Consider the following 23,301-nt stretch of genomic DNA (forward strand, 5'->3'; position numbering starts at 1 on the left):
GTCACCGCCCCCTGGTGAGTTAGTCACCGCCCCCTGGTGAGTTAGTCACCGTCCCCTAGTGAGTTAGTCACCGCCCCCTGGTGAGTTGGTCACCGCCCCTGGTGAGTTAGTCACCGCCCCCTGGTGATTTAGTCACCGCCCCTGGTGATTTAGTCACCGCGCTCTGGTGAGTTAGTCACCGCCCCTGGTGAGTTAGTCACCGCCCCCTGGTGATTTAGTCACCGCGCCCTGGTGAGTTAGTCACCGCCCCTGGTGATTTAGTCACCGAGCCCTGGTGAGTTAGTCACCGCCCCTGGTGAGTTAGTCACCGCCCCCTGGTGTGTTAGTCACCGCCCCCTGGTGATTTAGTCACCGCCCCTGGTGATTTAGTCACCGCGCCCTGGTGAGTTAGTCACCGCCCCCTGGTGATTAAGTCATCGTCCTCTGGTGAGTTAGTCACTGCCCTCTGGTGAGTTAGTCACCGCCCCTGGTGAGTAAGTCACTGCCCTCTGGTGAGTTAGTCACCGCCCTCTGGTGAGTTAGTCACCGCCCCCTGGTGATCTAATCACCGCCCCCTGGTGAGTTAGTCACCGCCCCCTGGTGAGTTCGTCACCGCCCCCTGGTGAGTTAGTCACTGTCCCCTGGTGATTTAGTCACCGCCCCCTGGTGAGTTAGTCACCGCCCCCTGGTGAGTTAGTCACCGCCCACTGGTGAGTTCGTCACCGCCCCCTGGTGAGTTAGTCACTGTCCCTGGTGATTTAGTCACCGTCCCCTGGTGAGTTAGTCACCACCCCTAGTGAGTTAGTCACCACCCCCTGGTGAGATAGTCACCACCCCCTGGTGAGATAGTCACCGCCCCCTGGTGAGATAGTCACCGCCCCCTGGTGAGTTAGTCACCCCCCCTGGTGAGTTAGTCACCGCCCTCTGGTGAGTTAGGCACCGCCCCCTAGTGAGTAAGTCACCGACCCCTAGTGAGTAAGTCACCGCCCCTGGTGAGTTAGTCACCGCCCCTAGTGAGTAAGTCACCGCCCCCTGGTGAGTTAGTCACCGCCCCCTGGTGAGTTAGTCACCGTCCCCTAGTGAGTAAGTCACCGCCCCCTGGTGAGTTAGTCACCGCCCCTAGTGAGTAAGTCATCGTCCTCTGGTGAGTTAGTCACCGCCCCTGGTGATTTAGTCACCGCCCCCTGTGAGTTAGTCACCGCCCCTGGTGAGTTAGTCACCGCCCCCTGGTGAGTAAGTCACCGCCCCCGGTGAGTTAATCACCGCCCCCTGGTGAGTTAGTCACCGTCCCCTAGTGAGTTAGTCACCGCCCCCGGTGAGTTAGTCACCGCCCCCCTGGTGAGTAAGTCACCGTCACCGCCCCCTGGTGAGTAAGTCACCGCCCCTGGTGAGTTAGTCACCGTCCCCTAGTGAGTTAGTCACCGCTCCCTAGTGAGTTAGTCACCACCCCCTGGTGAGTTAGTCACCGCCCCTGGTGAGTTGGTCACCGCCCCCTAGTGAGTTAGTCACCGCCCCCTGGTGAGTTAGTCACCGCCCCTGGTGAGTAAGTCACCGCCCCCTGGTGAGTTAGTCACCGCCCCCTAGTGAGTTAGTCACCGCCCCCTGGTGAGTTAGTCACCGCCCCTGGTGAGTTAGTCACCGCCCCCTGGTGAGTTAGTCACCGCCCCCTGGTGATTTAGTCACCGCCCCTGGTGAGTTAGTCACCGCCCCTAGTGAGTAAGTCACCGCCCCCTGGTGAGTTAGTCACCGCCCCCTGGTGAGTTAGTCACCGTCCCCTAGTGAGTTAGTCACCGCCCCTAGTGAGTAAGTCATCATCCTCTGGTGAGTTAGTCACCGCCCCCTGGTGATTTAGTCACCGCCCCCTGTGAGTTAGTCACCGCCCCTGGTGAGTTAGTCACCGCCCCTGGTGAGTTAGTCACCGCCCCCTGGTGAGTAAATCACCGCCCCCGGTGAGTTAGTCACCGCGCCCTGGTGAGTAAGTCACCGCCCCTGGTGAGTTAGTCACCGCCCCCTGGTGAGTTAGTCACCGCCCCATGGTGAGTTAGTCACTGCCCCCTGGTGAGTTAGTCACCGCCCCCTGATGAGTTAGTCACCGGCCCCTGGTGAGTTAGTCACTGCCCCCTAGTGAGTTAGTCACTGCCCCCTGGTGAGTTAGTCACTGCCCCTAGTGAGTTAGTCACCGCTCCCTGGTGAGTAAGTCACCGCCCCTGGTGAGTTAGTCACCGCCCCCTGTTGAGTAAGTCACCGCCCCCTGGTGAGTAAGTCACCGCCCCCTAGTGAGTTAGTCACAGCCCCTGGTGAGTAAGTCACCGCCCCCTAGTGAGTTAGTCACCGCCCCTGGTGAGTTAGTCACCGCCCCCTAGTGAGTTAGTCACAGCCCCTGGTGAGTTAGTCACTGCCCCCTGGTGATCTAATCACCGCCCCCTGGTGAGTTAGTCACCGCCCCCTGGTGAGTTCGTCACCGCCCCTGGTGAGTTAGTCACTGTCCCCTGGTGATTTAGTCACCGCCCCCTGGTGAGTTCGTCACCGCCCCCTGGTGAGATAGTCACCGACCCCTGGTGAGTTCGTCACCGCCCCCTGGTGAGTTAGTCACTGTCCCCTGGTGATTTAGTCACCGTCCCCTGGTGAGTTAGTCACCACCCCTAGTGAGTTAGTCACCACCCCCTGGTGAGATAGTCACCGCCCCCTGGTGAGATAGTCACCGCCCCCTGGTGAGTTAGGCACCCCCCTGGTGAGTTAGTCACCGCCCTCTGGTGAGTTAGGCACCGCCGCCTAGTGAGTAAGTCACCGACCCCTAGTGAGTAAGTCACCGCCCCTGGTGAGTTAGTCACCGCCCCTAGTGAGTAAGTCACCGCCCCCTGGTGAGTTAGTCACCGCCCCCTGGTGAGTTAGTCACCGTCCCCTAGTGAGTTAGTCACCGCCCCCTGGTGAGTTAGTCACCGCCCCTAGTGAGTAAGTCATTGTCCTCTGGTGAGTTAGTCACCGCCCCCTGGTGAGTTAGTCACCGCCCCTGGTGATTTAGTCACCACCCCTGGTGAGTTAGTCACCGCCCCTGGTGAGTTAGTCACCGCCCCCTGGTGAGTAAGTCACCGCCCCCGGTGAGTTAGTCACCGCCCCCTGGTGAGTAAGTCACCACCCCTGGTGAGTTAGTCACCGCCCCCGGTGAGTTAGTCACCGCCCCCTGGTGAGTAAGTCACCGCCCCCTGGTGAGTTAGTCACTGCCCCCTGGTGATTAAGTCATCGTCCCCTAGTGAGTTAGTCACCGCTCCCTGGTGAGTTAGTCACCGCCCCTAGTGAGTTAGTCACCGCCCCCTGGTGAGTTAGTCACCGCCCCTGGTGAGTTAGTCACCGCCCCCTGGTGAGTTAGTCACCGTCCCCTAGTGAGTTAGTCACCGCTCCCTGGTGAGTTAGTCACCGCCCCTAGTGAGTTAGTCACCGCCCCCTGGTGAGTTAGTCACCGCCCCTGGTGAGTTCGTCTCCGCCAAATAGTGAGTTAGTCACCGCCCCTGGTGAGTAAGTCACCGCCCCCTGGTGAGTTAGTCACCGTCCCCTAGTGAGTTAGTCACCGCCCCTGGTGAGTTAGTCACCGCCCCTGGTGAGTTAGTCACCGCCCCCTGGTGATTTAGTCACCGCCCCTGGTGATTTAGTCACCGCGCCCTGGTGAGTTAGTCACCGCCCCTGGTGAGTTAGTCACCGCCCCCTGGTGATTTAGTCACCGCGCCCTGGTGAGTTAGTCACCGCCCCTGGTGATTTAGTCACCGCGCCCTGGTGAGTTAGTCACCGCCCCTGGTGAGTTAGTCACCGCCCCTGGTGAGTTAGTCACCGCCCCCTGGTGTGTTAGTCACCGCCCCTGGTGATTTAGTCACCGCGCCCTGGTGAGTTTGTCACCGCCCCCTGGTGATTAAGTCATCGTCCTCTGGTGAGTTAGTCACTGCCCTCTGGTGAGTTAGTCACCGCCCCTGGTGAGTAAGTCACTGCCCTCTGGTGAGTTAGTCACCGCCCTCTGGTGAGTTAGTCACCGCCCCCTGGTGAGTTAGTCACCGCCCCCTGGTGAGTTCGTCACCGCCCCCTGGTGAGTTAGTCACTGTCCCCTGGTGATTTAGTCACCGCCCCCTGGTGAGTTAGTCACCGCCCCCTGGTGAGTAAGTCACCGCCCACTGGTGAGTTCGTCACCGCCCCCTGGTGAGTTAGTCACTGTCCCCTGGTGATTTAGTCACCGTCCCCTGGTGAGTTAGTCACCACCCCTAGTGAGTTAGTCACCACCCCCTGGTGAGTTAGGCACCCCCCCTGGTGAGTTAGTCACCGCCCTCTGGTGAGTTAGGCACCGGCCCCTGGTGAGTTAGTCACCGCCCCTGGTGATTTAGTCACCGCCCCCTGTGAGTTAGTCACCGCCCCTGGTGAGTTAGTCACCGCCCCCTGGTGAGTAAGTCACCGCCCCCGGTGAGTTAGTCACCGCCCCCTGGTGAGTTAGTCACCGTCCCCTAGTGAGTTAGTCACCGCCCCCGGTGAGTTAGTCACCGCCCCCTGGTGAGTAAGTCACCCTCACCGCCCCCTGGTGAGTAAGTCACCGCCCCTGGTGAGTTAGTCACCGTCCCCTAGTGAGTTAGTCACCGCTCCCTGGTGAGTAAGTCACCGCCCCTGGTGAGTTAGTCACCGCCCCCTGTTGAGTAAGTCACCGCCCCCTAGTGAGTTAGTCACAGCCACTGGTGAGTAAGTCACCGCCCCCCAGTGAGTTAGTCACCGCCCCTGGTGAGTTAGTCACCGCCCCCTAGTGAGTTAGTCACAGCCCCTGGTGAGTTAGTCACTGCCCCCTGGTGATCTAATCACCGCCCCCTGGTGAGTTAGTCACCGCCCCCTGGTGAGTTCGTCACCGCCCCTGGTGAGTTAGTCACTGTCCCCTGGTGATTTAGTCACCGCCCCCTGGTGAGTTTGTCACCGCCCCCTGGTGAGATAGTCACCGACCCCTGGTGAGTTCGTCACCGCCCCCTGGTGAGTTAGTCACTGTCCCCTGGTGATTTAGTCACCGTCCCCTGGTGAGTTAGTCACCACCCCTAGTGAGTTAGTCACCACCCCCTGGTGAGATAGTCACCGCCCCCTGGTGAGATAGTCACCGCCCCCTGGTGAGTTAGGCACCCCCCTGGTGAGTTAGTCACCGCCCTCTGGTGAGTTAGGCACCGCCGCCTAGTGAGTAAGTCACCGACCCCTAGTGAGTAAGTCACCGCCCCTGGTGAGTTAGTCACCGCCCCTAGTGAGTAAGTCACCGCCCCCTGGTGAGTTAGTCACCGCCCCCTGGTGAGTTAGTCACCGTCCCCTAGTGAGTAAGTCACCGCCCCCTGGTGAGTTAGTCACCGCCCCTAGTGAGTAAGTCATTGTCCTCTGGTGAGTTAGTCACCGCCCCCTGGTGAGTTAGTCACCGCCCCTGGTGATTTAGTCACCGCCCCTGGTGAGTTAGTCACCGCCCCTGGTGAGTTAGTCACCGCCCCCTGGTGAGTAAGTCACCGCCCCCGGTGAGTTAGTCACCGCCCCCTGGTGAGTAAGTCACCACCCCTGGTGAGTTAGTCACCGCCCCCGGTGAGTTAGTCACCGCCCCCTGGTGAGTAAGTCACCGCCCCCTGGTGAGTTAGTCACTGCCCCCTGGTGATTAAGTCATCGTCCCCTAGTGAGTTAGTCACCGCTCCCTGGTGAGTTAGTCACCGCCCCTAGTGAGTTAGTCACCGCCCCCTGGTGAGTTAGTCACCGCCCCTGGTGAGTTAGTCACCGCCCCCTGGTGAGTTAGTCACCGTCCCCTAGTGAGTTAGTCACCGCTCCCTGGTGAGTTAGTCACCGCCCCTAGTGAGTTAGTCACCGCCCCCTGGTGAGTTAGTCACCGCCCCTGGTGAGTTGGTCTCCGCCCCATAGTGAGTTAGTCACCGCCCCTGGTGAGTAAGTCACCGCCCCCTGGTGAGTTAGTCACCGCCCCCTGGTGAGTTAGTCACCGTCCCCTCGTGAGTTAGTCACCGCCCCTGGTGAGTTAGTCACCGCCCCTGGTGAGTTAGTCACCGCCCCCTGGTGATTTAGTCACCGCCCCTGGTGATTTAGTCACCGCGCCCTGGTGAGTTAGTCACCGCCCCTGGTGATTTAGTCACCGCGCCCTGGTGAGTTAGTCACCGCCCCTGGTGATTTAGTCACCGCGCCCTGGTGAGTTAGTCACCGCCCCTGGTGAGTTAGTCACCGCCCCTGGTGAGTTAGTCACCGCCCCCTGGTGTGTTAGTCACCGCCCCTGGTGATTTAGTCACCGCGCCCTGGTGAGTTTGTCACCGCCCCCTGGTGATTAAGTCATCGTCCTCTGGTGAGTTAGTCACTGCCCTCTGGTGAGTTAGTCACCGCCCCTGGTGAGTAAGTCACTGCCCTCTGGTGAGTTAGTCACCGCCCTCTGGTGAGTTAGTCACCGCCCCCTGGTGATCTAATCACCGCCCCCTGGTGAGTTAGTCACCGCCCCCTGGTGAGTTCGTCACCGCCCCCTGGTGAGTTAGTCACTGTCCCCTGGTGATTTAGTCACCGCCCCCTGGTGAGTTAGTCACCGCCCCCTGGTGAGTAAGTCACCGCCCACTGGTGAGTTCGTCACCGCCCCCTGGTGAGTTAGTCACTGTCCCCTGGTGATTTAGTCACCGTCCCCTGGTGAGTTAGTCACCACCCCTAGTGAGTTAGTCACCACCCCCTGGTGAGTTAGGCACCCCCCCTGGTGAGTTAGTCACCGCCCTCTGGTGAGTTAGGCACCGGCCCCTGGTGAGTTAGTCACCGACCCTGGTGATTTAGTCACCGCCCCCTGTGAGTTAGTCACCGCCCCTGGTGAGTTAGTCACCGCCCCCTGGTGAGTAAGTCACCGCCCCCGGTGAGTTAGTCACCGCCCCCTGGTGAGTTAGTCACCGTCCCCTAGTGAGTTAGTCACCGCCCCCGGTGAGTTAGTCACCGCCCCCTGGTGAGTAAGTCACCCTCACCGCCCCCTGGTGAGTAAGTCACCGCCCCTGGTGAGTTAGTCACCGTCCCCTAGTGAGTTAGTCACCGTCCCCTGGTGAGTTAGTCACCGCCCCTGGTGAGTTGGTCACCGCCCCCTAGTGAGTTAGTCACCGCCCCCTGGTGAGTTAGTCACCGCCCCTGGTGAGTAAGTCACCGCCCCCTGGTGAGTTAGTCACCGCCCCCTAGTGAGTTAGTCACCGCCCCCTGGTGAGTTAGTCACCGCCCCCTGGTGAGTTAGTCACCGTTCCCTAGTGAGTAAGTCACCGCCCCCTGGTGAGTTAGTCACCGCCCCTAGTGAGTAAGTCATTGTCCTCTGGTGAGTTAGTCACCGCCCCCTGGTGAGTTAGTCACCGCCCCTGGTGATTTAGTCACCGCCCCTGGTGAGTTAGTCACCGCCCCTGGTGAGTTAGTCACCGCCCCCTGGTGAGTAAGTCACCGCCCCCGGTGAGTTAGTCACCGCCCCCTGGTGAGTAAGTCACCACCCCTGGTGAGTTAGTCACCGCCCCCGGTGAGTTAGTCACCGCCCCCTGGTGAGTAAGTCACCGCCCCCTGGTGAGTTAGTCACTGCCCCCTGGTGATTAAGTCATCGTCCCCTGGTGAGTTAGTCACCGCCCCCTGGTGAGTTAGTCACTGCCCCCTGGTGAGTTAGTCACTGCCCCCTGGTGATTAAGTCATCGTCCCCTGGTGAGTTAGTCACCGCCCCTGGTGAGTTAGTCACCGCCCCCTGGTGAGTTAGTCACTGCCCCCTGGTGAGTTAGTCACCGTCCCCTGGTGAGTTAGTCACCGCTCCCTGGTGAGTTAGTCACCGCCCCTCGTGAGTTAGTCACCGCCCCCTGGTGAGTTAGTCACCGCCCCTGGTGAGTTAGTCACCGCCCCCTGGTGAGTTAGTCACCGTCCCCTAGTGAGTTAGTCACCGCTCCCTGGTGAGTTAGTCACCGCCCCTAGTGAGTTAGTCACCGCCCCCTGGTGAGTTAGTCACCGCCCCTGGTGAGTTGGTCTCCGCCCCATAGTGAGTTAGTCACCGCCCCTGGTGAGTAAGTCACCGCCCCCTGGTGAGTTAGTCACCGCCCCCTGGTGAGTTAGTCACCGTCCCCTAGTGAGTTAGTCACCGCCCCTGGTGAGTTAGTCACCGCCCCCTGGTGATTTAGTCACCGCCCCTGGTGATTTAGTCACCGCGCCCTGGTGAGTTAGTCACCGCCCCTGGTGAGTTAGTCACCGCCCCCTGGTGATTTAGTCACCGCGCCCTGGTGAGTTAGTCACCGCCCCTGGTGATTTAGTCACCGCGCCCTGGTGAGTTAGTCACCGCCCCTGGTGAGTTAGTCACCGCCCCTGGTGAGTTAGTCACCGCCCCCTGGTGTGTTAGTCACCGCCCCTGGTGATTTAGTCACCGCGCCCTGGTGAGTTTGTCACCGCCCCCTGGTGATTAAGTCATCGTCCTCTGGTGAGTTAGTCACTGCCCTCTGGTGAGTTAGTCACCGCCCCTGGTGAGTAAGTCACTGCCCTCTGGTGAGTTAGTCACCGCCCTCTGGTGAGTTAGTCACCGCCCCCTGGTGATCTAATCACCGCCCCCTGGTGAGTTAGTCACCGCCCCCTGGTGAGTTCGTCACCGCCCCCTGGTGAGTTCGTCACCGCCCCCTGGTGAGTTAGTCACTGTCCCCTGGTGATTTAGTCACCGCCCCCTGGTGAGTTAGTCACCGCCCCCTGGTGAGTAAGTCACCGCCCACTGGTGAGTTCGTCACCGCCCCCTGGTGAGTTAGTCACTGTCCCCTGGTGATTTAGTCACCGTCCCCTGGTGAGTTAGTCACCACCCCTAGTGAGTTAGTCACCACCCCCTGGTGAGTTAGGCACCCCCCCTGGTGAGTTAGTCACCGCCCTCTGGTGAGTTAGGCACCGGCCCCTGGTGAGTTAGTCACCGCCCCCTGTGAGTTAGTCACCGCCCCTGGTGAGTTAGTCACCGCCCCCTGGTGAGTAAGTCACCGCCCCCGGTGAGTTAGTCACCGCCCCCTGGTGAGTTAGTCACCGTCCCCTAGTGAGTTAGTCACCGCCCCCGGTGAGTTAGTCACCGCCCCCTGGTGAGTAAGTCACCCTCACCGCCCCCTGGTGAGTAAGTCACCGCCCCTGGTGAGTTAGTCACCGTCCCCTAGTGAGTTAGTCACCGCTCCCTGGTGAGTAAGTCACCGCCCCTGGTGAGTTAGTCACCGCCCCCTGTTGAGTAAGTCACCGCCCCCTAGTGAGTTAGTCACAGCCCCTGGTGAGTAAGTCACCGCCCCCTAGTGAGTTAGTCACCGCCCCTGGTGAGTTAGTCACCGCCCCCTAGTGAGTTAGTCACAGCCCCTGGTGAGTTAGTCACTGCCCCCTGGTGATCTAATCACCGCCCCCTGGTGAGTTAGTCACCGCCCCCTGGTGAGTTCGTCACCGCCCCTGGTGAGTTAGTCACTGTCCCCTGGTGATTTAGTCACCGCCCCCTGGTGATTTAGTCACCGCGCCCTGGTGAGTTAGTCACCGCCCCTGGTGATTTAGTCACCGCGCCCTGGTGAGTTAGTCACCGCCCCTGGTGAGTTAGTCACCGCCCCTGGTGAGTTAGTCACCGCCCCCTGGTGTGTTAGTCACCGCCCCTGGTGATTTAGTCACCGCGCCCTGGTGAGTTTGTCACCGCCCCCTGGTGATTAAGTCATCGTCCTCTGGTGAGTTAGTCACTGCCCTCTGGTGAGTTAGTCACCGCCCCTGGTGAGTAAGTCACTGCCCTCTGGTGAGTTAGTCACCGCCCTCTGGTGAGTTAGTCACCGCCCCCTGGTGATCTAATCACCGCCCCCTGGTGAGTTAGTCACCGCCCCCTGGTGAGTTCGTCACCGCCCCCTGGTGAGTTAGTCACTGTCCCCTGGTGATTTAGTCACCGCCCCCTGGTGAGTTAGTCACCGCCCCCTGGTGAGTAAGTCACCGCCCACTGGTGAGTTCGTCACCGCCCCCTGGTGAGTTAGTCACTGTCCCCTGGTGATTTAGTCACCGTCCCCTGGTGAGTTAGTCACCACCCCTAGTGAGTTAGTCACCACCCCCTGGTGAGTTAGGCACCCCCCTGGTGAGTTAGTCACCGCCCTCTGGTGAGTTAGGCACCGGCCCCTGGTGAGTTAGTCACCGCCCCTGGTGATTTAGTCACCGCCCCCTGTGAGTTAGTCACCGCCCCTGGTGAGTTAGTCACCGCCCCCTGGTGAGTAAGTCACCGCCCCCGGTGAGTTAGTCACCGCCCCCTGGTGAGTTAGTCACCGTCCCCTAGTGAGTTAGTCACCGCCCCCGGTGAGTTAGTCACCGCCCCCTGGTGAGTAAGTCACCCTCACCGCCCCCTGGTGAGTAAGTCACCGCCCCTGGTGAGTTAGTCACCGTCCCCTAGTGAGTTAGTCACCGCCCCCTGGTGAGTTGGTCACCGCCCCCTAGTGAGTTAGTCACCGCCCCCTGGTGAGTTAGTCACCGCCCCTGGTGAGTAAGTCACCGCCCCCTGGTGAGTTAGTCACCGCCCCCTAGTGAGTTAGTAACCGCCCCCTGGTGAGTTAGTCACCGCCCCTGGTGAGTTAGTCACCGCCCCCTGGTGAGTTAGTCACCGCCCCCTGGTGATTTAGTCACCGCCCCTGGTGAGTTAGTCACCGCCCCTAGTGAGTAAGTCACCGCCCCCTGGTGAGTTAGTGACCGCCCCCTGGTGAGTTAGTCACCGTCCCCTAGTGAGTTAGTCACCGCCCCTAGTGAGTAAGTCATCGTCCTCTGGTGAGTTAGTCACCGCCCCCTGGTGAGTTAGTCACCGCCCCTGGTGATTTAGTCACCGCCCCCTGTGAGTTAGTCACCGCCCCTGGTGAGTTAGTCACCGCCCCCTGGTGAGTAAGTCACCGCCCCCGGTGAGTTAGTCACCGCGGCCTGGTGAGTAAGTCACCGCCCCTGGTGAGTTAGTCACCGCCCCCGGTGAGTTAGTCACCGCCCCCTGGTGAGTAAGTCACCGCCCCTGGTGAGTTAGTCACCACCCCTGGTGAGTTAGTCACTGCCCCCTGGTGATTAAGTCATCGTCCCCTAGTGAGTTAGTCACCGCTCCCTGGTGAGTTAGTCACCGCCCCTAGTGAGTTAGTCACCGCCCCCTGGTGAGTTAGTCACCGTCCCCTAGTGAGTTAGTCACCGCTCCCTGGTGAGTTAGTCACCGCCCCTAGTGAGTTAGTCACCGCCCCTGGTGAGTTGGTCACCGCCCCCTAGTGAGTTAGTCACCGCCCCCTGGTGAGTTGTCACCGCCCCTGGTGAGTTGGTCACCGCCCCCTAGTGAGTTAGTCACCGCCCCCTGGTGAGTTAGTCACCGCCCCTGGTGAGTAAGTCACCGCCCCCTGGTGAGTTAGTCACCGCCCCCTGGTGAGTTAGTCACCGTCCCCTAGTGAGTTAGTCACCGCCCCCTGGTGAGTTAGTCACCGCCCCTGGTGAGTTAGTCACCGCCCCCTGGTGATTTAGTCACCGCCCCTGGTGATTTAGTCACCGCGCCCTGGTGAGTTAGTCACCGCCCCTGGTGAGTTAGTCACCGCCCCCTGGTGAGTTAGTCACCGCCCCCTGGTGATTTAGTCACCGCGCCCTGGTGAGTTAGTCACCGCCCCTGGTGATTTAGTCACCGCGCCCTGGTGAGTTAGTCACCGCCCCTGGTGAGTTAGTCACCGCCCCTGGTGAGTTAGTCACCGCCCCCTGGTGTGTTAGTCACCGCCCCCTGGTGATTTAGTCACCGCCCCTGGTGATTTAGTCACCGCGCCCTGGTGAGTTACTCACCGCCCCCTGGTGATTAAGTCATCGTCCTCTGGTGATCTAATCACCGCCCCCTGGTGAGTTGGTCACCGCCCCCTAGTGAGTTAGTCACCGCCCCCTGGTGAGTTGTCACCGCCCCTGGTGAGTTGGTCACCGCCCCCTAGTGAGTTAGTCACCGTCCCCTAGTGAGTTAGTCACCGCCCCCTGGTGAGTTGGTCACCGCCCCCTAGTGAGTTAGTCACCGCCCCCTGGTGAGTTGTCACCGCCCCTGGTGAGTTGGTCACCGCCCCCTAGTGAGTTAGTCACCGTCCCCTAGTGAGTTAGTCACCGCCCCTGGTGAGTAAGTCACCGCCCCCTGGTGAGTTAGTCACCGCCCCCTGGTGAGTTAGTCACCGCCCCTGGTGAGTTAGTCACCGCCCCCTGGTGATTTAGTCACCGCCCCTGGTGATTTAGTCACCGCGCCCTGGTGAGTTAGTCACCGCCCCTGGTGAGTTAGTCACCGCCCCCTGGTGATTTAGTCACCGCGCCCTGGTGAGTTAGTCACCGCCCCTGGTGATTTAGTCACCGCGCCCTGGTGAGTTAGTCACCGCGCCTGGTGAGTTAGTCACCGCCCCTGGTGAGTTAGTCACCGCCCCCTGGTGTGTTAGTCACCGCCCCCTGGTGATTTAGTCACCGCCCCTGGTGATTTAGTCACCGCGCCCTGGTGAGTTAGTCACCGCCCCCTGGTGATTAAGTCATCGTACTCTGGTGATCTAATCACCGCCCCCTGGTGAGTTCGTCACCGCCCCCTGGTGAGTTAGTCACTGTCCCCTGGTGATTTAGTCACCGCCCCCTGGTGAGTTAGTCACCGCCCACTGGTGAGTTCGTCACCGCCCCCTGGTGAGTTAGTCACTGTCCCCTGGTGATTTAGTCACCGTCCCCTGGTGAGTTAGTCACCACCCCTAGTGAGTTAGTCACCACCCCCTGGTGAGATAGTCACCGCCCCCTGGTGAGATAGTCACCGCCCCCTGGTGAGTTAGGCACCCCCCCTGGTGAGTTAGTCACCGCCCTCTGGTGAGTTAGGCACCGCCCCCTAGTGAGTAAGTCACCGACCCCTAGTGAGTAAGTCACCGCCCCTGGTGAGTTAGTCACCGCCCCTAGTGAGTAAGTCACCGCCCCCTGGTGAGTTAGTCACCGCCCCCTGGTGAGTTAGTCACCGTCCCCTAGTGAGTAAGTCACCGCCCCCTGGTGAGTTAGTCACCGCCCCTAGTGAGTAAGTCATCGTCCTCTGGTGAGTTAGTCACCGCCCCCTGGTGAGTTAGTCACCGCCCCTGGTGATTTAGTCACCGCCCCCTGTGAGTTAGTCACCGCCCCTGGTGAGTTAGTCACCGCCCCCTGGTGAGTAAGTCACCGCCCCCGGTGAGTTAGTCACCGCCCCCTGGTGAGTAAGTCACCGCCCCTGGTGAGTTAGTCACCGCCCCCGGTGAGTTAGTCACCGCCCCCTGGTGAGTAAGTCACCGCCCCTGGTGATTTAGTTACCGCCCCTGGTGAGTTAGTCACTGCCCCCTGGTGATTAAGTCATCGTCCCCCAGTGAGTTAGTCACCGCTCCCTGGTGAGTTAGTCACCGCCTCTAGTGAGTTAGTCACCGCCCCCTGGTGACTTAGTCACCGTCCCCTAGTGAGTTAGTCACCGCTCCCTGGTGAGTTAGTCACCGACCCTAGTGAGTTAGTCACCGCCCCCTGGTGAGTTAGTCACCGCCCCTGGTGAGTTGGTCACCGCCCCCTAGTGAGTTAGTCACCGCCCCCTGCTGAGTTAGTCACCGCCCCTGTTGAGTAAGTCACCGCCCCCTGGTGAGTTAGTCATCGCCCCCTGGTGAGTTAGTCACCGCCCCCTGGTGAGTTAGTCACCGTCCCCTAGTGAGTTAGTCACCGCCCCCTGGTGAGTTAGTCACCGCCCCTGGTGAGTTAGTCACCGCCCCCTGGTGAGTTAGTCACCGCCCCCTGGTGATTTAGTCACCGCCCCTGGTGATTTAGTCACCGCGCCCTGGTGAGTTAGTCACCGTCCTGGTGAGTTAGTCACCGCCCCCTGGTGATTTAGTCACCGCGCCCTGGTGAGTTAGTCACAGCCCCTGGTGAGTTAGTCACTGCCCCCTAGTGAGTTAGTCACCGCCCCTGGTGAGTTGGTCACCGCCCCCTAGTGAGTTAGTCACCGCCCCCTGGTGAGTTAGTCACCGCCCCTGGTGAGTAAGTCACCGCCCCCTGGTGAGTTAGTCACCGCCCCCTAGTGAGTTAGTCACCGCCCCTGGTGAGTAAGTCACCGCCCCCTGGTGAGTTAGTCACCGCCCCCTAGTGAGTTAGTCACCGCCCCCTGGTGAGTTAGTCACCGCCCCTGGTGAGTTAGTCACCGCCCCCTGGTGAGTTAGTCACCGCCCCCTGGTGATTTAGTCACCGCCCCTGGTGAGTTAGTCGCCGCCCCTAGTGAGTAAGTCACCGCCCCCTGGTGAGTTAGTCACCGCCCCCTGGTGAGTTAGTCACCGTCCCCTAGTGAGTTAGTCACCGCCCCTAGTGAGTAAGTCATCGTCCTCTGGTGAGTTAGTCACCGCCCCCTGGTGAGTTAGTCACCGCCCCTGGTGATTTAGTCACCGCCCCCTGTGAGTTAGTCACCGCCCCTGGTGAGTTAGTCACCGCCCCCTGGTGAGTAAGTCACCGCCCCCGGTGAGTTAGTCACCGCGCCCTGGTGAGTAAGTCACCGCCCCTGGTGAGTTAGTCACCGCCCCCGGTGAGTTAGTCACCGCCCCCTGGTGAGTAAGTCACCGCCCCTGGTGAGTTAGTCACCGCCCCTGGTGAGTTAGTCACTGCCCCCTGGTGATTAAGTCATCGTCCCCTAGTGAGTTAGTCACCGCTCCCTGGTGAGTTAGTCACCGCCCCTAATGAGTTAGTCACCGCCCCCTGGTGAGTTAGTCACCGCCCCTGGTGAGTTAGTCACCGTCCCCTAGTGAGTTAGTCACCGCTCCCTGGTGAGTTAGTCACCGCCCCTAGTGAGTTAGTCACCGCCCCTGGTGAGTTGGTCACCGCCCCCTAGTGAGTTAGTCACCGCCCCCTGGTGAGTTAGTCACCGCCCCTGGTGAGTTGGTCACCGCCCCCAAGTGAGTTAGTCACCGCCCCCTGGTGAGTTAGTCACCGCCCCTGGTGAGTAAGTCACCGCCCCCTGGTGAGTTAGTCACCGTCCCCTGGTGAGTTAGTCACCGCCCCCTGGTGAGTTAGTCACCACCCCTGGTGAGTTAGTCACCGCCCCCTGGTGATTTAGTCACCGCCCCTGGTGATTTAGTCACCGCGCCCTGGTGAGTTAGTCACCGCCCCTGGTGAGTTAGTCACCGCCCCCTGGTGAGTTAGTCACCGCCCCCTGGTGATTTAGTCACCGCGCCCTGGTGAGTTAGTCACCGCCCCTGGTGATTTAGTCACCGCGCCCTGGTGAGTTAGTCACCGCCCCTGGTGAGTTAGTCACCGCCCCTGGTGAGTTAGTCACCGCCCCCTGGTGTGTTAGTCACCGCCCCCTGGTGATTTAGTCACCGCCCCTGGTGATTTAGTCACCGCGCCCTGGTGAGTTAGTCACCGCCCCCTGGTGATTAAGTCATCGTCCTCTGGTGATCTAATCACCGCCCCCTGGTGAGTTCGTCACCACCCCCTGGTGAGTTAGTCACTGTTCCCTGGTGATTTAGTCACCGCCCCCTGGTGAGTTAGTCACCGCCCCCTGGTGAGTTAGTCACCGCCCACTGGTGAGTTCGTCACCGCCCCCTGGTGAGTTAGTCACTGTCCCCTGGTGATTTAGTCACCGTCCCTGAGTTAGTCACCGCCCCCTGGTGATTTAGTCACCGCGCCCTGGTGAGTTAGTCACCGCCCCTGGTGATTTAGTCACCGCCCCCTGGTGAGTTAGTCACCGCCCCCTGGTGAGTTAGTCACCGTCCCCTAGTGAGTTAGTCACCGCCCCCTGGTGAGTTAGTCACCGCCCCTGGTGAGTTAGTCACCGCCCCCTGGTGATTTAGTCACCGCCCCTGGTGATTTAGTCACCGCGCCCTGGTGAGTTAGTCACCGCCCCTGGTGAGTTAGTCACCGCCCCCTGGTGAGTTAGTCACCGCCCCCTGGTGATTTAGTCACCGCGCCCTGGTGAGTTAGTCACCGCCCCTGGTGATTTAGTCACCGCGCCCTGGTGAGTTAGTCACCGCCCCTGGTGAGTTAGTCACCGCCCCTGGTGAGTTAGTCACCGCCCCCTGGTGTGTTAGTCACCGCCCCCTGGTGATTTAGTCACCGCCCCTGGTGATTTAGTCACCGCGCCCTGGTGAGTTAGTCACCGCCCCCTGGTGATTAAGTCATCGTCCTCTGGTGATCTAATCACCGCCCCCTGGTGAGTTCGTCACCGCCCCCTGGTGAGTTAGTCACTGTCCCCTGGTGATTTAGTCACCGCCCCCTGGTGAGTTAGTCACCGCCCCCTGGTGAGTTAGTCACCGCCCACTGGTGAGTTCGTCACCGCCCCCTGGTGAGTTAGTCACTGTCCCCTGGTGATTTAGTCACCGTCCCTGAGTTAGTCACCGCCCCCTGGTGATTTAGTCACCGCGCCCTGGTGAGTTAGTCACCGCCCCTGGTGATTTAGTCACCGCGCCCTGGTGAGTTAGTCACCGCCCCTGGTGAGTTAGTCACCGCCCCCTGGTGTGTTAGTCACCGCCCCCTGGTGATTTAGTCACCGCCCCTGGTGATTTAGTCACCGCGCCCTGGTGAGTTAGTCACCGCCCCCTGGTGATTAAGTCATCGTCCTCTGGTGAGTTAGTCACTGCCCTCTGGTGAGTTAGTCACCGCGCCCTGGTGAGTTAGTCACGGCCCCCTGGTGATTAAGTCATCGTCCTCTGGTGAGTAAGTCACCGCCCCCTAGTGAGTTAGTCACAGCCCCTGGTGAGTAAGTCACCGCCCCCTAGTGAGTTAGTCACCGCCCCTGGTGAGTTAGTCACCGCCCCCTAGTGAGTTAGTCACAGCCCCTGGTGAGTTAGTCACCGCCCCCTGGTGATCTAATCACCGCCCCCTGGTGAGTTAGTCACAGCCCCCTGGTGAGTTCGTCACCGCCCCTGGTGAGTTAGTCACTGTCCCCTGGTGATTTAGTCACCGCCCCCTGGTGAGTTAGTCACCGCCCCCTGGTGAGTTAGTCACCGACCCCTGGTGAGTTCGTCACCGCCCCCTGGTGAGTTAGTCACCGTCCCCTGGTGATTTAGTCACCGTCCCCTGGTGAGTTAGTCACCACCCCCTGGTGAGTTAGTCACCGCCCCCTGGTGAGTTAGTCACCACCCCCTGGTGAGATAGTCACCGCCCCCTGGTGAGATAGTCACCGCCCCCTTGTGAGATAGTCACCGCCCCCTAGTGAGTTAGGCACCCCCCCTGGTGAGTTAGTCACCGCCCTCTGGTGAGTTAGGCACCGCCCCCTAGTGAGTAAGTCACCGACCCCTAGTGAGTAAGTCACCGCCCCTGGTGAGTTAGTCACCGCCCCTAGTGAGTAAGTCACCGCCCCCTGGTGAGTTAGTCACCGCCCCCTGGTGAGTTAGTCACCGTCCCCTAGTGAGTAAGTCACCGCCCCCTGGTGAGTTAGTCACCGCCCCTAGTGAGTAAGTCATTGTCCTCTGGTGAGTTAGTCACCGCCCCCTGGTGAGTTAGTCACCGCCCCTAATTAGTTAGTCACCGCCCCCTGGTGAGTTAGTCACCGCCCCTGGTGAGTTAGTCACCGCCCCCTGGTGAGTTAGTCACCGTCCCCTAGTGAGTTAGTCACCGCTCCCTGGTGAGTTAGTCACCGCCCCTAGTGAGTTAGTCACCGCCCCTGGTGAGTTGGTCACCGCCCCCAAGTGAGTTAGTCACCGCCCCCTGGTGAGTTAGTCACCGCCCCTGGTGAGTAAGTCACCGCCCCCTGGTGAGTTAGTCACCGCCCCCTGGTGAGTTAGTCACCGTCCCCTAGTGAGTTAGTCACCGCCCCCTGGTGAGTTAGTCACCGCCCCTGGTGAGTTAGTCACCGCCCCCTGGTGATTTAGTCACCGCCCCTGGTGATTTAGTCACCGCGCCCTGGTGAGTTAGTCACCGCCCCTGGTGAGTTAGTCACCGCCCCCTGGTGAGTTAGTCACCGCCCCCTGGTGAGTTAGTCACCGTCCCCTAGTGAGTTAGTCACCGCCCCCTGGTGAGTTAGTCACCGCCCCCTGGTGATTTAGTCACCGCCCCTGGTGATTTAGTCACCGCGCCCTGGTGAGTTAGTCACCGCCCCTGGTGAGTTAGTCACCGCCCCCTGGTGATTTAGTCACCGCGCCCTGGTGATTTAGTCACCGCGCCCTGGTGAGTTAGTCACCGCCCCTGGTGATTTAGTCACCGCGCCCTGGTGAGTTAGTCACCGCCCCTGGTGAGTTAGTCACCGCCCCTGGTGAGTTAGTCACCGCCCCCTGGTGTGTTAGTCACCGCCCCCTGGTGATTTAGTCACCGCCCCTGGTGATTTAGTCACCGCGCCCTGGTGAGTTAGTCACCGCCCCCTGGTGATTAAGTCATCGTCCTCTGGTGAGTTAGTCACTGCCCTCTGGTGAGTTAGTCACCGCCCTCTGATGAGTTAGTCACTGCCCCCTGGTGATCTAATCACCGCCCCCTGGTGAGTTCGTCACCGCCCCCTGGTGAGTAAGTCACCGTCCCCTAGTGAGTTAGTCACCGCTCCCTGGTGAGTTAGTCACCGCCCCTAGTGAGTTAGTCACCGCCCCCTGGTGAGTTAGTCACCGCCCCTGGTGAGTTGGTCACCGCCCCCTAGTGAGTTAGTCACCGCCCCCTGGTGAGTTAGTCACCGCCCCTGGTGAGTAAGTCACCGCCCCCTGGTGAGTTAGTCATCGCCCCCTGGTGAGTTAGTCATCGCCCCCTGGTGAGTTAGTCACCGCCCCCTGGTGAGTTAGTCACCGTCCCCTAGTGAGTTAGTCACCGCCCCCTGGTGAGTTAGTCACCGCCCCTGGTGAGTTAGTCACCGCCCCCTGGTGAGTTAGTCACCGCCCCCTGGTGATTTAGTCACCGCCCCTGGTGATTTAGTCACCGCGTCCTGGTGAGTTAGTCACCGTCCTGGTGAGTTAGTCACCGCCCCCTGGTGATTTAGTCACCGCGCCCTGCTGAGTTAGTCACCGCCCCTGGTGATTTAGTCACCGCGCCCTGGTGAGTTAGTCACCGCCCCTGGTGAGTTAGTCACCGCCCCTGGTGAGTTAGTCACCGCCCCCTGGTGTGTTAGTCACCGCCCCCTGGTGATTTAGTCACCGCCCCTGGTGATTTCGTCACCGCGCCCTGGTGAGTTAGTCACCGCCCCCTGGTAATTAAGTCATCGTCCTCTGGTGAGTAAGTCACTGCCCTCTGGTGAGTTAGTCACCGCACTCTGGTGAGTTAGTCACCGCCCCCTGGTGATTAAGTCATCGTCCTCTGGTGAGTTAGTCACTGCCCTCTGGTGAGTTAGTCACCGCCCCTGGTGAGTAAGTCACCGCCCCTGGTGAGTAAGTAACTGCCCCCTGGTGAGTTACTCACCGCCCCTCGTGAGTAAATCACTGCCCCCTGGTGAGTTAGGCACCGCCCCCTGGTGAGTTAGTCTGGTGAGTTAGTCACCGCCCCCTGGTGAGTTAGTCACCGCCCCTGGTGAGTTAGTCTGGTGAGTTAGTCACCGCCCCCTGGTGAGTTAGTCACTGCCCCTGGTGAGTTAGTCACCGCCCCCTGGTGATTTAGTCACCGACCCCTGGTGAGTTAGTCACCGACCCCTGGTGATTTAGTCACCGCCCCCTGGTGAGTTAGTCACCGCCCCCTGGTGATTAAGTCATCGTCCTCTGGTGAGTTAGTCACTGCCCTCTGGTGAGTTAGTCACCGCGCCCTGGTGAGTTAGTCACCGCCCCCTGGTGATTAAGTCATCGTCCTCTGGTGAGTAAGTCACTGCCCTCTGGTGAGTTAGTCACCGCACTCTGGTGAGTTAGTCACCGCCCCCTGGTGATTAAGTCATCGTCCTCTGGTGAGTTAGTCACCGCCCCTGGTGAGTAAGTCACCGCCCCTGGTGAGTAAGTAACTGCCCCCTGGTGAGTTAGTCACCGCCCCTCGTGAGTAAATCACTGCCCCCTGGTGAGTTAGGCACCGCCCCCTGGTGAGTTAGTCACCGCCCCTGGTGAGTTAGTCTGGTGAGTTAGTCACCGCCCCCTGGTGAGTTAGTCTGGTGAGTTAATCACCGCCCCCTGGTGAGTTAGTCACTGCCCCTGGTGAGTTAGTCACCGCCCCCTGGTGATTTAGTCACCGACCCCTGGTGAGTTAGTCACCGACCCCTGGTGATTTAGTCACCGCCCCCTGGTGAGTTAGTCACTGCCCCCTGGTGAGATAGTCACCGCCCCTGGTGAGTTAGTCACCGCCCCCTCGTGAGTTAGTCACCGCCCCTGGTGAGTTAGTCACTGCCCCCTGGTGAGTTAGTCACCGCCCCTAGTGAGCTAGTCACTGCCCCCAAGTGAGTTCGTCACCGCCCCCTGGTGAGTAAGTCACCGCCCCCTGGTGAGTAAGTCACCGCCCCCTGGTGAGTAATTCACCGCCCCCTGGTGAGTTAGTCACCGCCCCCTGGTGAGTTTGTCACCGCCCCTAGTGAGGAAGTCACCGCCCCCTGGTGAGTTAGTCACCGCCCCCTGGTGAGTTAGTCACCGCCCCCCTAGTGAGTAAATCACCACCCCCTGGTATGTTAGTCACCGCCCCTGGTGAGTTAGTCACCGCCCCCTGGTGAGTAAGTCACCGCCCCTTAGTGAGTTAGTCACCGCCCCTGGTGAGTTAGTCACCACCCCCTAGTGAGTTAGTCACCGCCTACCTGGTGATTTAGTCACCGCCCCCTGTTGAGTTAGTCACCGCCCCCTGGTGAGATAGTCACCGCCCCCTGGTGAGTTAGTCACCGCCCCCTGGTGAGTTAGTCACCGCCCCCTGGTGAGTTAGTCACCGCCCCCTGGTGAGTTAGTCTCACTGCTCACCTTGAATCCTGAAGATTTTACATGAACTCCTCGTTTCGTCAGTGTTGACTTCATACGAATGAAGAAGGTTCGCTCCAACTCATTGTCTTCACCCAGGAGAGCAGGACTTCCTGAGTCTGTGAAAATCACAAAGAGAGTGACAGTGGCCGGCTCAATCTTGACCCTAAGAGATGATCCCGCTTTGACCCTCGCTGGTCACTGACACACGTCCGACAATGTGTAACGAGTGACAAGCTAACTGAGCTATTCCGTCCAATTGAAGGGTCCACAGTAATGAATGATAAGTCTAGCAAACCATCCAATGCTACTGTCAACTCCGTCCAATGATGATCAGTCACCCGACATCTTTACAATACGACTTGCTATTTATCCAGCCTTGTTGTCTCTCTCTGTCCAATAACATTCACTGTCTATCCAATATAAATGACTTCACTGAAGTCCATGTAACATCACTTGATTTTGAACATTATTGCTTGGGTATTGGGTACCTTTCACTCACAGTTCAACATCACTGAGTAATTATCCATAATCTATTTATTGAAGACTACATTCTGTCCATGTAAAATCCATCACCAACAGTAATTGATTCCAATATCTTTTCCTCACAAGTTAACGAAGATGGCTTTACCTATCTAATATAATTTGCCGGTTACCCAATTTCTCTGCAAGCATCTCCCACCCTCGACCTCCCCCATCTAGAAGGACGAGGGCGGCAGATACCTGGGGAACACCACCACCTGGAGGTTCCCCTCCAAGACGCCCACCACCCTGACTCGGAAAGCTATCCGAAACATATTCCCCAATGGGAATCAGGGGGAAAGATCTCCGCTGGTTGCAGTCATGGCCGGCACAACGGAAGATGGTTGTGGGGGTTGGAGGTTAATCATCTCATCTCCAGGACATCACTGCAGGAGTTCCTCAGGGTCGTGTCCTCGGCCCCCAACCATCTTCAGCTGCTTCATCAATGACCTCCCTTCCAACATAAGGCCAGAAGCGGGGATGTTCGCTGCTGACTGTCCACCCCCACTTTAAATACTTTTAATGATTCAGCATCTACCGCCTTCCGGACAGGGAATTCCCGAGACTCACCACCCTGTGTGAGAAGGACTCTACGCATCTCAGTTTTAAATGATCGGCCCTTTATCTTATAGCTATGTCCCCCTTCTTCAAGACTTATTCAATAGAGAATCTAACCATCGCCCCTTGGCATCCAATGGCATTACCATCACCGAATCCTCCATCAACATCCTGGAGGTTACCATTCACCAGAAACTGAACTAGATCCAGCGATATAAATGCAGTGGCTACAGGAGCAGGTCCTGGGAATCCTACGGCAGGTAGAACATAGAACATACAGTGCAGAAGGAGGCCATTCGGCCCATCGAGTCTGCACCGACCCACTTAAGCCCTCACTTCCACCCTATCCCCGTAACCCAATAACCCCCCCGAACCTTTTCGGTCACTAAGGGCAATTTATCGGCCAATCCACCTAACCTGCACGTCTTTGGACTGTGGGAGGAAACCGGAACACCCGGAGGAAACCCACGCAGACACGGGGAGAACGTGCAGACTCCGCACAGACAGTGACCCAGCGGGGAATCGAACCTGGGACCCTGGCGCTGTGAAGCCACAGTGCTAATCACTTGTGCTGCCCACGTGGGTAACTCACCTCCTGATCCCCCAAAGCCTGTCCACCATCTACAAGGCACAAGTCAGGAGTGTGATGGACTCTCCACTTGCCTGGATGAGCGCAGCTCCCAACAACACTCAAGAAGCTCGACACCATCCAGGACAAAGCAGCCCCGCTTGATTGGCACAGTGGCAGCCGTGTGTACCGTCTATAAGATGCACTGCAGGAACTCACCAAGGTTCCTTAGACAACACCTTCCAATCCACGACCTCTACCATCTAGAAGGACGAGGGCAGCAGATTCCTGGGAACCCCACCACCTGGAGGTTCCCCTCCAAGACACCATCCCGACTTGGAAATATATCGGCCGTTCCTTCACTGTCAGTGGGTCAAAATGCTGGAACTCCCTCCCTGACACAGGGACTGCAGCGGTTCAAGAAGGCAGCTCACCACCCCCTTCTCAAGGGGCAATTAGGGAGGGGCAATAAATGCCGGCCTAGAATAAGTTTTTTAAGCATTCCTTGTAGCTCAGTACCACAGGAAGGTGGGGGCGGGCCGCTGAACTGTCGAGAGCTCCTCATGACCGCTTCCTCCGTAGAATTCAGAGCATCCCTCCGGAAAATTTTCAATATTTTTACATCTGGGGAAGAGACGTGTACAAAGAAATTGGCGACAAAAAACACAATTTTTCAGGGCAGCACGGAGGCACAGTGGTTAGCACTGCTGCCTCACGGCGGCGAGGTCCCAGGTTCGATCCCAGGTCACTGTCCGTGTGGAGTTTGCACATTCTCCCCGTGTCTGCGTGGGTCTCGCCCCCACAACCCAAAGATGTGCAGGGTAGGTGGATTGGCCGCGCTAAATTGCCCCTTAATTGGAAAGAATGAATTGGGTACACTAAATTTGTTTTAAAAAACAATCTTTTTTTCATGTCCCGATGATTTTT

General features: G+C 59.1%; 1 protein-coding gene and 1 pseudogene across 1 annotated transcript in view; both read right to left on the reverse strand.

Annotated features, from left to right (window-relative positions):
• LOC140402381 (prolyl hydroxylase EGLN3-like) overlaps positions 1-23,301 on the reverse strand; it is a 275,709-nt pseudogene that overhangs the window by 210,879 nt on the left and 41,529 nt on the right.
• Positions 1-23,301, reverse strand: part of LOC140402224 (neuronal PAS domain-containing protein 3-like) — a 132,522-nt gene that overhangs the window by 98,294 nt on the left and 10,927 nt on the right. The window contains exon 3 of the mRNA XM_072489854.1: positions 20,730-20,845. Coding sequence (XP_072345955.1) covers positions 20,730-20,845 — 116 coding nt within the window. The remainder of the gene's footprint in view (positions 1-20,729; positions 20,846-23,301) is intronic.

Source organism: Scyliorhinus torazame, chromosome 25, assembly GCF_047496885.1.
Source record: "Scyliorhinus torazame isolate Kashiwa2021f chromosome 25, sScyTor2.1, whole genome shotgun sequence".
NCBI classification, from domain to species: domain Eukaryota; kingdom Metazoa; phylum Chordata; class Chondrichthyes; order Carcharhiniformes; family Scyliorhinidae; genus Scyliorhinus; species Scyliorhinus torazame.